The 14722-nt window shown below is 38.6% G+C and overlaps 1 protein-coding gene across 1 annotated transcript; it reads right to left on the reverse strand.

The window, feature by feature from the left end:
- Positions 1-1496: 1496 nt before the first annotated feature.
- On the reverse strand, positions 1497-3581 carry LOC133081623 (DNA (cytosine-5)-methyltransferase 3A-like). The gene is given in 1 exon segment (XM_061177898.1): positions 1497-3581. A coding segment is annotated over 1 exon segment (2070 nt). The 5' UTR covers positions 3567-3581.
- Positions 3582-14722: the final 11141 nt, after the last annotated feature.

Consider the following 14722-nt stretch of genomic DNA (forward strand, 5'->3'; position numbering starts at 1 on the left):
AGCATTTGATATTTTGATAACATATATATGACCTAGTTCAGAACTGATATAAAGTTAATTTTATTTTCCATCTAAGAAACATAGTCACAGTATATACAGGTTAAAAATTGACAAACTTTAACTGTAAAATGTATAAAAATTTTCATTGAAAACATTGAAGGCGAATTAATATTTTTTAAAAATTGTTTAGTGCTTGAATTTCAAGCACTTTAAATGATTGAAATAATCTCTACATTTAAAGTGTTAATAATTCAATGCAGTGGGTGAGTTAGCCAAACGTCAGATTATTTTCACTGAAAGGAAAAGAAATAGTAAAAGTTACAATGGTTATAAATGTTAAGAGATTATATAATAAATCATAGAAATGACCATTCAATGTCTTCACTTAAAATTAACATTTATGTTTCTATCTAAATCTTTAGAAAATTTAAATAGAGTTCATGACTAAATGAGTTTTTAAAATAGAAATATAATTTTTTCTTAACAAGACAGTTAAATCCTAAAATATTCAGAATATATCCATGTTATTAAAATGCTGAGACTTTAAATATATCAAGAAAAGAGCAAATGTGAGTCTGAAATTAAGAAACAACCTACAAGAACAAGATTATAAGAATTTAAATCAGTTGATGCAAAGAAGAGCTGAAAGGTAATATAATCTTTAATTATTTTAAAAGTAGCAGAGTATATATCTCATATTTATCATATATATATAAACTGTAAACAAGAGGTAACAGCAGCTTCTAGAAACTGATTTTCTTCAAGGTTTCCTGTGTGGTAGGCACCTGAATACTGTATAAAAGGGTCTTGTGTGGTGTTCTCATCTCTCTGCTGCTAGTTGGGTTGTGTTTTGCATGACCAGGAATGGTGCTGGCAAGACAGCTCAGTGGCTGGGAGGGAACTCTGCCACCTGAGTGTCTATTTTCTGTCCTCTGCTTGTGCTCCTATCTGATCAGGCTAGAGACAACAACAACAAAAAAGATATATAGTAAAAAAAAACAAAACAAAACAAAACAAAATAGACCCCAATATATAGATTTCTATAGAATTTCCTTCTCTCCCATCTTTCCTCTGCAAGGTATGTTACTATTTTTTGTTACTGATTTTTTTTTTCTGCAATAAACCCTCTTGTTTCAGTCACAGCAAGAAACAAAAACCCAAACAAACAGAAAGCCCCTCTGAAAAGAGTAGAAAACAAAAGGTTTGACCGAAAAAAAGGGGGTGGGAGGGTGAGGAGGGAGCTTGGTTTTGTTTTTAAATAGAACTGAAGATTAACATTGAAAAATCAGGAGATGATGTCCAACCCTTTTTACAAGGCAAAGCCTTCCGGTATTTCTGCCTCTGTGGGTTTTTTTTTTGTTTGTTTTAAATTCCTTTTCCTCTTCTGGGTGCTGATACTTCTCTCCATCCTCACGTTCTTGGTATTTTGTTGTGTTTTGTGTTTTTTGTTTGTTTGTTTAACCTTGTGTCACTACCTCGGTTTGCCCTCACGTCCTTTACACACAAGCAAAATATTCCTTCAGCGGAGCGAAGAGGTGGCGGATGACAGGCACGCTCCACGACCGGCCCAGCAGTCTCTGCCTCGCCAAGCGGCTCATGTTGGAGACGTCGGTATAGTGGACAGGGAAGCCAAACACCCTTTCCATTTCAGTGCACCATAAGATGTCCTCTTTCTCATTCATGAAGACGGGGAAATGCTGGTCTTTGCCCTGCTTTATAGAGTTCGACCTAGTAGTAATGGTCCTCACTTTGCTGAACTTGGCTATTCTGCCGTGCTCCAGACACTCCTGCAGCTACAGCTTATCATTCACAGTGGATGCCAACGACCTGTTCATACCAGGAAGGTTCCCCCAGAAGTAGCGAGCCCTGTGTGCAGCTAACACTTCTTTGGCATCAATCATCACAGGGTTGGACTCGAGAAATCGCGAGATGTCCCTCTTGTCACTAACGCCCATGGCCACCACATTCTCAAAGAGCCAGAAGAAGGGGCGATCATCTCCCTCCTTGGGCCGCGCATCATGCAGGAGGCGGTAGAGCTCAAAGAAGAGCCGGCCAGTGCCCTCGTAGAGTCCCTTGCGGGCAGGGTTGACGATGGAGAGATCATTGCAGGGACTGCCCCCAATCACCAGATCGAACAGGCCCCACTCCTGGATATGCTTCTGTGTGATGCTGCGGACATCCCCGACGTACATGATCTTCTCTTGGTGCTGCACCATGCCCACTGTGATGGAGTCCTCGCACACCTTGGAAGCAATGTAGCGATCCACCCGAATGCCCAAGTCCTTCAGCACCAGAAGCCCTGTAGTGATTCCATCAAACAGGGACAGCACCCGGATGGGCTTCCTCTTCTCAGCTGGGACAGGTGGGTAAACCTTCGGAGGGTCGAATTCCTCATCGTGGTTATTGGCGAAGAACATCTGAAGTCGAGAGGGCCAGTCTTCTCGCCGCCGCAGCAGCCCATAGGTGCCCTTGTGCCCGCACATGTAGCAGTTCCAGGGGTCTTCCTTAATGGCTGCCTGCACAGCTCCCAACCCCACCAAGAGATCCACACACTCAATGCAAAAGCACCTGCAGCAATTGTTGTTCCTGCACATGAGCACCTCGCGCCCCCCGCAGCAGATGGTGCAGTAGGACTGATAGCCATCATCATCATACTGGTACGCACACTCCAGGAAGCAGTTCTTGCAGTTTTGGCACATTCCTCCGATGAAAAGAGGGTGTTCCAGGGTGACGTTGAGGCTTCCACAAGAGATGCAAATGTCCTCGATGTTCCGGCACTTCTGCCGCACCTAGTACACCAGCCGCTCTCTTGTGCGTTCATCAATTATCTCCTTGACCTTGGGCTTTTCAGTTGTGCTCTTTCGGGGCTTTTTGGCTGGTGGGGGCAGTGCATAGGCAACTGCCTCAGGTTCAACCCCCATGTCTGTGTAAACTTCTTTGTAGGGGTTCTTCTCCTCTTCTGGGGGCTCCAGGCCCTTGGGGCCAGAGGGCTGGAACCCTCCCAGGGCCCACTCGATCATCTGTTTGTTCTGCACCTCCACGGCCTTGGCAGTGTCACTCTCATCGTTGTCGTGGCACATCGGGAACAGCTTCCCCGCTCGGCTGCTGGCCACCTGCAGTACTTCGTAGATGGCCTTGCGGTACATGGGCTAATTGTTGTAGGTGGCCTGGTGGAAGGTGCTGCAGAAGGAGCTCAGCGGCATCAGCTTCTCCACACACACCACTGAGAACTTGCCATCTCCGAACCACATGACCCAACGGGTGCCTTCTGCTGCTCGGCTCCGGCCCGTCATCCACCAAGACACAATGCGGCCTGGCCACCAGGAGAAGCCCCGCAATTTCCCCCACACCAGCTCCCCAATGCCAAAGCCCCGGCCGTCCCCGTACTCCGGTTCATCATCAGCTGCTTTGGCGGCGTTCTTGTCCCCAGCGTCAGCCCCCACGGGCTCAGGCGTGGTGGCCAGAGTGGGGGATGCGGGGTCGGTGGGCTGCTGCACAGCAGGAGGACTGGCCTCCTCCACCTTCTGAGACTCGGTGGGCCCCTGGTTTTCTTCGACAGCATTCATTACTGCAATCACCTTGGCTTTCTTCTCAGCCTGAGCGCAGGAAGGAGTGGGACTTGGGGCTCCTGAGGAGGAAGTGGGTGGGACAGCAGTAACTCAGCATCTCCCAGCATCTCCTGCTGTGGGGCTTGAGTCTCCAGAAGGACTTTGTGTTGGCTTAGCCCAAGGGAAAGGCAATAAAGACCACCCTGGCTGAAAAAAAAACTGTTAACTACTGTACAACCCAACTTCATAATGGTGCTTTACAACAGCGAGATGAGTAAAAACATCAGCTTCCACACTGCCTTATGTGCAAAGGGTTTTAACCAAGGATGGAGAAAGGGAGACAGCTTGGAGGTGAACCGTTACCGTGGTGGGTTTTTTTTATTTCCCCTTGGTGTTTAACAAGGTGAAGGAGGAGAATTTGGGAACAGCATTCTCCCGTTTCTCCCTGCCAAAAAAGGGGGTGAAATTCAGTGGTCGGGACCGTGGAAAGCTGAGAGTGGGATCCATCCAGGCTCATGAGATAACCTTTTGATTTTTTTCGAAAAGGAGACTCCCTCGGCAAGATGGCAGGATGAGGGGGGTCTTCATTCCCAATTTCTCACATTAGCCAATTCGAGGGCTCCTTGCGGTGGGGTCAGAAAAAATCCAGAGTGCGGGCAAGTGACAGTTCAGACCCCACCTGGAGCAAATAAAAAAACATACAAAAAGTAAAAAAAAAAAAAAAAAAAGAAAAGTAGCAGAGTAGTTGAGTTTTTATCTCTTTCTTCTGATGGCATACTAGGAAGTAAAATGGGTACTTGTGAGAGGTTTAGGATAGTCATAAGGAAAAATTATCCAACTATAATGCCTGATGACATTGAAACAAGATGGCGGTGTGCTTGCCAAACATCTCATATTGACTCTAACATTTATGAATAGAGGTAGGCTTTTATAAATTCTAGTAATGTACTATTTTCCTGTGGCCACCTCTTCTTTATGTACTTCTAGTTTATGTGAAAGCCAGAAACAGTAAGTTATAGTAGAAGACAGTAGTGAATGCCAAAAGATGTGAGAATTTGACATATATACACTACCTCAATTCTCACACATCAAGTGTCCACTTTTCCTCTTCCCCCAGGTTCTGAGGGTGGATTTTAGAGATGAAACATAAAGTGTTTCAAATTTATTGCTCTCCAAAATACTAAACTGGCAATGTTTTAGTAAGGTACTATGTATTAAAAACAAACTTTTTTAGCACTGAGACTTTTATTTACAATGAGAGCTACAGAGATTAGCATATAGAGAGAAATTCAGGGATAATCTTATCTTTACCTTGGTAACCTTTTAATTTTCCTTGAAAAGTTGAATTATGCTGAATGATATTATTAGCTTTTAATATAATGTGTACAAATATATCATTATTAAAATCTAACAGCATGAAATTTTATATAAAGTATTAGAAAAGCTCTATGATAATTCAACCACAAAGCGTGGATTTGAAGGGTGGAATTAGAGTAAGTTTCAAAATGTAATTATATTTTCCACATGGTTGACCAAGGAATTTTCTGTGTAACTGCTTTTTCAGACTAATTTTTGGCAGACTTTAATTATATAAGAGGCAAAAGCAAACTTTTAGTCTTATAGAATTCACATAAATCTTACTTTCTGGCACTACACTTATGATCTCCTGTAAACCTGGGGTTAGTAAGGAAATAAGGCAATATTAAAGAAATGATATAATCAGCAGTTTCTGATGTCATCCTGACTACAATTCCCAGGTGAAAAGTCATTGGAAACATTAAGAATTGGACAACATATTTAAAGAGCCATGGGAAAAAATAATTTCAAACCTATGAATGACATTTTAGACAAAGATTTATGACCATAGGATATATGCTGGGGAACTAGCCTTTGATTGCCTGTTCCCTGAAATAACAAAGCTGGTTACAAAAGAACAATGGGAGTACAGGGAATTGTTGACAGTGGAAACAAAACAGTATCATGAGATTTTCCAGTCTTTGGTGTAATGTTATCTAATGATAAAATTTCTCACCATTCTTTCATTGAACTAAACACATCTGTGACAGAAAGCTGAATGCATATGCTGAAATAATGACAGTAAGTTTTTTGGGGTGATATAACATTTTGTTGAGAGATTTTTGGCAAATGGAGCTATGTGTCTATACTAAATTACCAGGAATACAAATTTTATGACTCAAATGACTCGTGTAATTTTACCTCTAAAATAAATTTGGTTGGGAATTTCTTGGTGGTCCAGTAGTTAGGACTCCACGCTTCTACTGCAGGGAACACAAATTCAATCCCTGGTCAGGGAACTAAGATCCTGCATGCCTGTGCAGTGCGGTCAAAAATAAATAAGTAAATAAAATAAAATAAATGTGGAACATTGATGAATACTAATATTAATTAATTCATTTATTCATTTATCCAACAACATATATTGAGTGGTACGTATTCAACAACATGCACCAGAAACTATGCTACATGTAGGTATACAGTAATGGGAAAATGTGACATACCATCTCTCCTCAAAGAGTTTATAGTTTAGAATAATTTATATAAATTTTTATATAATCCCAATAGCAATTTGAACAGAATGTTTTCAGTAACGTAGACTGGTTACTGGATATTGCCCCCAAAGTTATTTCACCACAGTTGAAAAGTCAAATGATTAACTCAGAATCCTGATTTTTGCCATCCCATTGAGAGTGGATTTCATCTACAAGGGAGTAATCAACCAAGCTCAACCAACCTCTAAGAGGGAAATCAACTAAGCTCAGTGAGATTGATGAATTAAACCATAATGTCAATTTATTAATATTAAATGAAAAACGTAACTGCCATGCATTCTTATGAATGCATAAAGAACATATTTTTTCATGTAGGTAAGACATACGCAGGAAATCAAGTTATAAAGAAAAGGTAGTTTGTGAACATAGGATCAGAGAAAGGAAAGCTCTCAGGTAAAGTTAGCAGGATGCATTCGTGTCCAATGGTGACAATTACATGCAGTATATTTAGAAACACTGCTTTAGAATAAACTCTATCCAATTAAAAAATAAAGTTTGACTCTCTGTGTTATAGAATAGATCCAAAAAGTAGTCGTTTTCATCAGCTTCTTTCAAAATGTGGTGATTCCTTCTGTTTAAAAATAAATAGGCTAAGGGGCTTCCCTGGTGGCACAGTGGTTGAGAATCTGCCTGCCGATGCAGGGGACATGGGTTCGAGCCCTGGTCTGGGAAGATCCTACATGCCGCGGAGCAACTAGGCCCGTGAGCCACAACTACTGAGCCTGTGCGTCTGGAGCCTGTGCTCCGCAACAAGAGAAGCCACGATAGTGAGAGGCCCGCGGACCGTGATGAAGAGTGGCCCCCGCTTGCTGCAACTGGAGAAAGCTCTCGCACAGAAACGAAGACCCAACACAGCCAAAAATAAATAAATAAATAAATAATTAAAATAAATAAATAAATAAATAAATCAATAAATAGGCTAAGATATTTCAAAAGAGCTTATGAAGTTTTAGGACTTTTTTCAGTGGGTTCACCGTATGGGCCCTCAGATGGAATGTGTGGAATAATAAGAGAGTAACCATTCAAATTAAACGTTATTGTGACCTCTTTACATATACTTTTTATTAAACTTCTTTTATTTGAGATACTGTAGATTCATATGCAGATGTGAGAAATAATGTAGAGATATCTCACATACATTTTGTGAAAGGAAAACCAGAATGAATTTGGTATTGCTAAGAGAACTTTCTAAAATGGAGCTGGGGATGGACCTAGAGTCTGTCATACAGAGTAAAGTAAGTCAGAAAGAGAAAAACAAATACAGTATGCTAACACATATATATGGAATCTACGGGAAAAAAAAAAAAGGTCATGAAGAACCTAGTGGCAAGACGGGAATAAAGACACAGACCTACTAGAGAATGGACTTGAGGATATGGGGAGGGGGAGGGGTGAGTTGTGACAGGGTGAGAGAGTAGCATGGACATACATCCACTACCAAATGTGAAATAGATAGTTAGTGGGAAGCAGTCGCATAGCACAGGGAGATCAGCTCGGTGCTTTATGACCACCTAGAGGGGTGGGATAGGGAGGGTGGGAGGGAGGGAGATGCAAGAAGGAAGAGATATGGGGATATATGTACATGTATAACTGATTCACTTCGTTATAAAGCAGAAACTAACACCCCATTGTAAAACAATTATACTCCAATAAAAAACGTTAAAAAAAATAAAATAAAATAAAATGGAGCTGGAAGGCCACTGAGGAAGTTAGCACATGTCAGCCTGGATGGAAGCTGACCTTTTGACCAGTTGGTGTCCTAAAGAAGACAGCCAAAGATCTGCAGAAACTCAAGATACTTATTGAACCCTTACAGTAAAACAAGTCATGACAGCCATCCCTTAAAGACAAATATTTCTTTTCTTGTGTCAGAGTACAGCCTCGCAGCTTTTGCCTATGTAAAATACTCTTTCTCTTCCCTGGATCACTCTTTCAGTTTTATCCAAATATGTATCTCCTGAATTGCAATTCTTTAGACTCCCAAATAAGTTCTTTTATTATTTGCAGCCTTCTGCATTTTTATAGTTGACATGTTTACCCAGTTTCCCCAAAATTAATATTTTGAAAAATTATAGGACAATATCAGAACTGGATATTGACATTGGTACAGTCAAGATACAAGGCAGTTGTATCACAAGTATCTCTCCATTGTCCTTTTTTTAAAATTTAAAAATTTTCAACTTATTTTATATTTTTAATTGAGATATAATTGGCATACAACATTTTATTCATTTCAGCTGTACAACATAGTGATCTGATGTTTGTATATATGGAGAAATGATCACCACAGTAAGTCTAGTTAAAGTATGTCAGCATATATAGTTATAGGATTTTTTCCTGTAATTTTTGAGATTTACTCTCTTAGCAACTTTCAACTATGCAATAGAGTATTATTAATTATAATCACCATATTATACATTACATACCCATGACTTATTTATTTTGTAACTAGAAATTTCTACCTTTTGATTCCCTTCACTAATTTTGCTCACCCCTTACCCACTGTCTCTGGCAACCACTAATCTATTCTCTGTTATCTACGAACTTGTTTTGTTGTTATTGTCGTTGTTTAGATTTCACATATGAGATCATATAGTATTTGTCTTTCTCTGCCTGACTTATATCACTTACCATAATGCAGTCAAGGCCCATCCATGTTGTCATCAAGGACAGGTTTCATTATTTCATGCCTGAATAGTATTTCACTGTGTGTGTGTGTGTGTGTGTGTATGTGTGTGTGTGTGTGTTACATACATATAACATTTTCCTTATGCATTTATCTGTCAATGGACACTTAGGTTGTTTCCATAATTTGGCTACTGTGAATAATGCTGCAATAAATGTCGGACTGCAGATATCTTTTTGAGTTAGTGTTTTTGTTTTTTTAAGATAAATACCCAAAAGTGGAATTTGGTATCATATTCTATTTTTCACTTTTTGAGGAACATCCACACTGATTTCCATTGAGGCTGCACCAATTTACTTTTCCACCAACAGGGCACAAGTGTTCCCTTTTCTCCACATTCTCACTGATACTTCCCTCTTGTCTTTTTGATAATAGCGATTCTAGCAGGTGTGAGGTGATATCTAATTGTTGTTTTGATTTGTATTATTTCCCTAATGATTAGTGATGCTGAGCATACTTTCATGTACCTGTTGTTCCCTTGTTATATGCTCTTTGGAAAATGTCTATTCAGTTCTTCTGTCCAATTTTTAATCAGATTTTTGTTTTTGCTATTGAGTTGTGTGAGTTCCTTATATGTTTTAGATATTGACCCCTTCCAAGATATATGATTTTCAAATATGTTCTCCCATTCAGGTGGCTGCATTTTCATTTTGTTAGTCATTTCCTTTGCTGTGCAGAAGCTTTTTAGTTTGATACAGTCCCACTTGTTTATTTTTCCTTTTGTTGCTTTTGTTTTTAGTGTAAACCCGCCCCCCCCAAAAATCTCTAAGATGGATGTCAAGGAGCATATGCTTCCTGTTTTCTTCTAAGAGTTTTATGGTTTCAGGTCTTACTTTCAAGTCTTTAATCCATTTTGAGTTAATTTTTGTGTATGGTGTAAGATAGTGGTCAAGTTTCATTCTCTTGCCTGTGGCAGTCCAGTTTCCCCAACACAAATTGTCAAAGAGACTGTCCATTCCCCAATGTATGTTCTTGGTTTCTTTGTCATAAAGAAGTTGACCGTATAGGCATGGGTTTATTTCTATTTTGTTCCATTGATCTATTCGTTTGTTTTTAATGGCCATACCATACTGTTTTGTTTACTATAGCTTTGTAATATAGTTTGAAATCAGGGAGAACGATGTCTCCAGCTGTGTTCTTCTTTCTTAAAATTGCTTTGGCTATTCAGGGTCTTTCATGATTCCATACAAATTTTAGAATTGTTTGTTCTATTTCTGTGAAAAACGCCATTGGAATTTTGAAAGGGATTGAATTGAATCTGAAGATTGCTTTGGGTAATATGAACATTTTAACAATAAAAATTCTTCCAATCCATGAGCACAGAATATCTTCACATTTATTTGTGTCTTCTTCTTATAGTTTTCAGTGTACAAGTTTTCACCTCCTCAGTTAATTTATTCCTAGGTATTTTATTATTTTTGATGCAATTGTTAATGGAATTGTTTTATTAATTTCTCTTTCAGATAGTTCATCATTAGTGTATAGAAACACAACATATTTCGGTATACTGATTTTATTTATTTTTATTTGTTTAAACATCTTTACTGGAGTATAATTGCTTTACAATGGTGTGTTAGCTTCTGCTTTATAACAAAGTGAATCAGTTATACATATACATATGTTCCCATATCTCTGCCCTCTTGTGTCTCCCTCCCTCCCACCCTCCCTAACCCACCACTCTAGGTGGTCACAAAGCACTGAGCTGATCTCCCTGTGCTATGCGGCTGCTTCCCACTAGCTATCTATTTTACGATTGGTAGTGTATATATGTCCATGCCACTCTCTCACTTTGTCCCAGTTTACCCTTCCCCCTCTCCATATCCTCAAGTCCATTCTCTAGTAGGTCTGTGTCTTTATTCCTGTCTTGCCACTAGGCTCTTCATGACATTTTTTTTCTTAGATTCCATGTATATGTGTTAGCATATGGTATTAGTTTTTCTCTTTCTGACTTACTTCACACTGTATGACAGACGCTAGGTCCATCCAGCTCACTACAAATAAATCAATTTCGTTTATCTTTATGGCTGAGTAATATTCCACTGTATATATGTGCCACATCTTCTTTATCCATTCATCTGTTGATGGACACTTAGGTTGCTTCCATGTCCCGGCTATTGTAAATAGAGCTGCAATAAACATTTTGGTACATGACACTTTTTGAATTATGGTTTTCTCAGGGTATATCCCCAGTACTGGGATTGCTGGGTCATATGGTAGTTCTATTTTTAGTTTTTTTAAGGAACCTCCAGACTGTTCTCCATAGTGGCTGTATCAATTTATATTCCCACCAACAGTGCAAGAGGGTTCCCTTTTCTCCACACCCTCTCCAGCATTTATTGTTTGTAGATTTCTTGATGATGGCCATTCTGACCGGTGTGTGATGATATCTCATTGTAGTTTTCATTTGCATTTCTCTAATGATTACTGATGTTGAGCATTCTTTCATATGTTTTTGGCAATCTGTATATCTTCTTTGGAGAAATGTCTCTTTAGGTCTTCTGCCCATTTTTGAATTCGGTTGTTTGTTTTTTTGATATTGAGCTGCATGAGCTGCTTGTAAATCTTGGAGATTAATCCTTTGTCAGTTGCTTCATTTGCTAATATTTTCTCCAATTCTAAGGGTTGTCTTTTGGTCTTGTTTATGGTTTCCTTTGCTGTGCAAAAGCTTTTAAGTTCCATTAGGTCCCATTTGTTTATATTTGTTTTTATTTCCATTTCTCTAGGAGGTGGGTCAAAAAGGATCTTGCTGTGATTTATGTCATAGAGTGTTCTGCCTATGTTTTCCTCCAAGGATTTGATAGTGTCTGGCCTTACATTTAGGTTTTTAATCCATTTTGAGTTTATTTTTGTGTATGGTGTTAGGGAGGGTTCTAACGTAATTCTTTTACATGTAGCTGTCCAGTATTCTCAGCAACACTTATTGAAGAGACTGTCTTTTCTCCACTGTACATGCTTGCCTCCTTTATCAAAGATAAGGTGACCATATGTGCATGGGTTTATCTCTGGGCTTTCTATCCTGTTCGATTGATCTATATTTCTGTTTTTGTGCCATTACCATACTGCCTTGATTACTGTAGCTTTGTAGTATAGTCTGAAGTAAGGGATCCTGATTCCTCCAGCTCCATTTTTCTTTCTCAAGATTGCTTTGGCTCTTTGGGGTCTTTTGTGTTTCAATACAAATTGTGAAATTTTTTGTTCTAGTTCTGTGAAAAATGCCAGTCATAGTTTAATAGGGATTGCATTGAATCTGTAGATTCCTTTGGGTAGTAGAGTCATTTTCACGATGTTGATTCTTCCAATACAAGAACATGGTATATCTCTCCATCTATTTGTATAATCTTTAATTTCTTTCATCAGTGTCTTATAATTTTCTGCATACAGGTCTTTTGTCTCCTTAGGTAGGTTTCTTCCTAGATATTTTATTCTTTTCGTTGCAGTGGTAAATGGGAGTGTGTTCTTAATTTCACTTTCACATTTTTCATCATTAGTGTATAGGAATGCAAGAGATTTCTGTGCATTAATTTTGTATCCTGCTACTTTACCAAATTCATTGATTAGCTCTAGTAGTTTTCTGGTAGCATCTTTAGGATTCTCTAGGTATAGTATCATGTCATCTGCAAACAGTGACAGCTTTACTTCTTCTTTTCCAATTTGGATTCCTTTTATTTCTTTTTCTTCTCTCCTTGCTGTGGCTAAAACTTCCAAAACTATGTTGAATAATAGTGGTGAGAGTGGGCAAGCTTGTCTTTTTCCTGATCTTACTGGAAATGGTTTCAGTTTTTCACCTTTGAGGACAATGCTGGCTGTGGGTTTGTCATATATGGCCTTTAGTATGTTGAGGAAAGTTCCTTCTATACCTACTTTCTGCAGGGTTTTTATCATAAATGGGTGTTGAATTTTGTTGAAAGCTTTCTCTGCATCAATTGAGAAGATCATATGGTTTTTCTCCTTCAATTTGTTAATATGGTGTATCACATCGGTTGATTTGCATGTATTGAAGAATCCTTGCATTCCTGGAATAAACCCCACTTGATCATGGTGTATGATCCTTTTAATGTTCTGTTGGATTCTGTTTGCTAGTATTTTGTTGAGGATTTTTGCATCTATGTCATCAGTGATATTGGCCTGTAGTTTTCTTTCTTTGTGACATCTTTGTCTGGTTTTGGTGTCAGGGTGATGGTGGCCTTTTAGAATGAGTTTGGGCGTGTTACTCCCTGTGCTATATTTTGGAAGAGTTTGAGAAGGATAGGTGTTAGCTCTTCTCTAAATGTTTGATAGAATTCGCCTGTAAAGCCATCTTGTCCTGGGTTTTTGCTTGCTTGAAGATTTTTAATCACAGTTACAATTACAGTGCTTGTGATTGGTCTGTTCATATTTTCTATTTCTTCCTGGTTCAGTCTCGGCAGGTTGTGCATTTCTAAGAATTTGCCCATTTCTTCTAGGTTGTCGAATTTACTGGCATAGAGTTGCTTTTAGTAATCTCTCATGATCCTTTGTATTTCTGCAGTATCAGTTGTTACTTCTCCCTTTTCATTTTTAATTCTATTGATTTGAGTCTTCTCCCTTTTTTTCTTGATGAATCTGGCTAATGGTTTATCAATTTTGTTTATCTTCTCAAAGAACCAGCTTTTAGTTTTATTGATCTTTGCTATTTTTTCATTCATTTCTTTTTCATTTATTTCTGATCAATCTGATCTTTATGATTTCTTTCCTTCTGCTAACTTTGGGGGTATTTTGTACTTCTTTCTCTAATTGCTTTAGGTGCAAGGTTAGGTTGTTTATTTGAAATGTTTCCTGTTTCTTAAGGTAGGATTGTATTGCTATAAACTTCCCTCTTAGAACTGCTTTTGCTGCAACCCATAGGCTTTGGGTCATCCTGTCTCCACTGTCATTTGTTTTTAGGTATTTTTTGATTTCCTCTGATTTCTTCAGTGATCACTTGGTTATTAAGTAGTGTATTGTTTAGCCTCCATGTGTTTGTATTTTTTACAGATCTTTTCCTGTAATTGACTTCTAGTCTCACAGCGTTGTGGTCTGAAAAGACACTTGATACAATTTCAATTTTCTTAAATTTAACAAGGCTTGATTTGTGACCCAAGATATGATCTATCCTGGAGAATGTCCCATGAGCACTTGAGAAGAATGTGTATTCTGTTGTTTTTGGATGGAATGTCCTATAAATATCAATTAAGTCCATCTTCTTTAATGTATCTTTTAAAGCTTGTGTTTCCTTATTTATTTTCATTTTGGATGATCTGTCCATTGGTGAAAGTGGGATGTTAAAGTCCCCTACTATGATTGTGTTGCTGTCGATTTCCCCTTTTATGGCTGTTAGTATTTGCCTTATGTATTGAGGTGCTCCTATGTTGGGTGCATAAATATTTACAATTGTTATACCTTCCTCTTGGATCGATCCCTTGATCATTATATAGTGTCCTTCTTTGTCTCTTGTAATAATCTTTATTTTAAAGTCTATTTTGTCTGATATGAGAATTGCTACTCCAGCTTTCTTTTGATTTCCATTTGCATGGAATATCTTTTTCCATCCCCTCACTTTCAGTCTGTATGTGTCCCTAGGTCTGAAGTGGGTCTCTTGTAGACAGCATATATATGGATCTTGTTTTTGTATCCTTTCAGCGAGTCTGTGTCTTTTGGTGGGAGCATTTAATCCATTTACATTTAAGGTAATTATCGATATGTATGTTCCTATTCCTATTTTCTTAATTGTTTGTGGCTTGTTACTGTAGGTCTTTACCTTCTCTTGTGTTTCCTGCCCAGAGAAGTTCCTTTAGCATTTGTTGTAAAGCTGGCTTGGTGGTGCTGAACTCTCTCAGCTTTTGCTTGTCTGTAAAGGTTTTAATTTCTCTATCAAATCTGAATGAGATCCTTGCTGGGTAGAGTAATCTTGGTTGTAGATT

The sequence above is a fragment of the Eubalaena glacialis genome, chromosome X, assembly GCF_028564815.1.
Source record: "Eubalaena glacialis isolate mEubGla1 chromosome X, mEubGla1.1.hap2.+ XY, whole genome shotgun sequence".
Taxonomy (NCBI): domain Eukaryota; kingdom Metazoa; phylum Chordata; class Mammalia; order Artiodactyla; family Balaenidae; genus Eubalaena; species Eubalaena glacialis.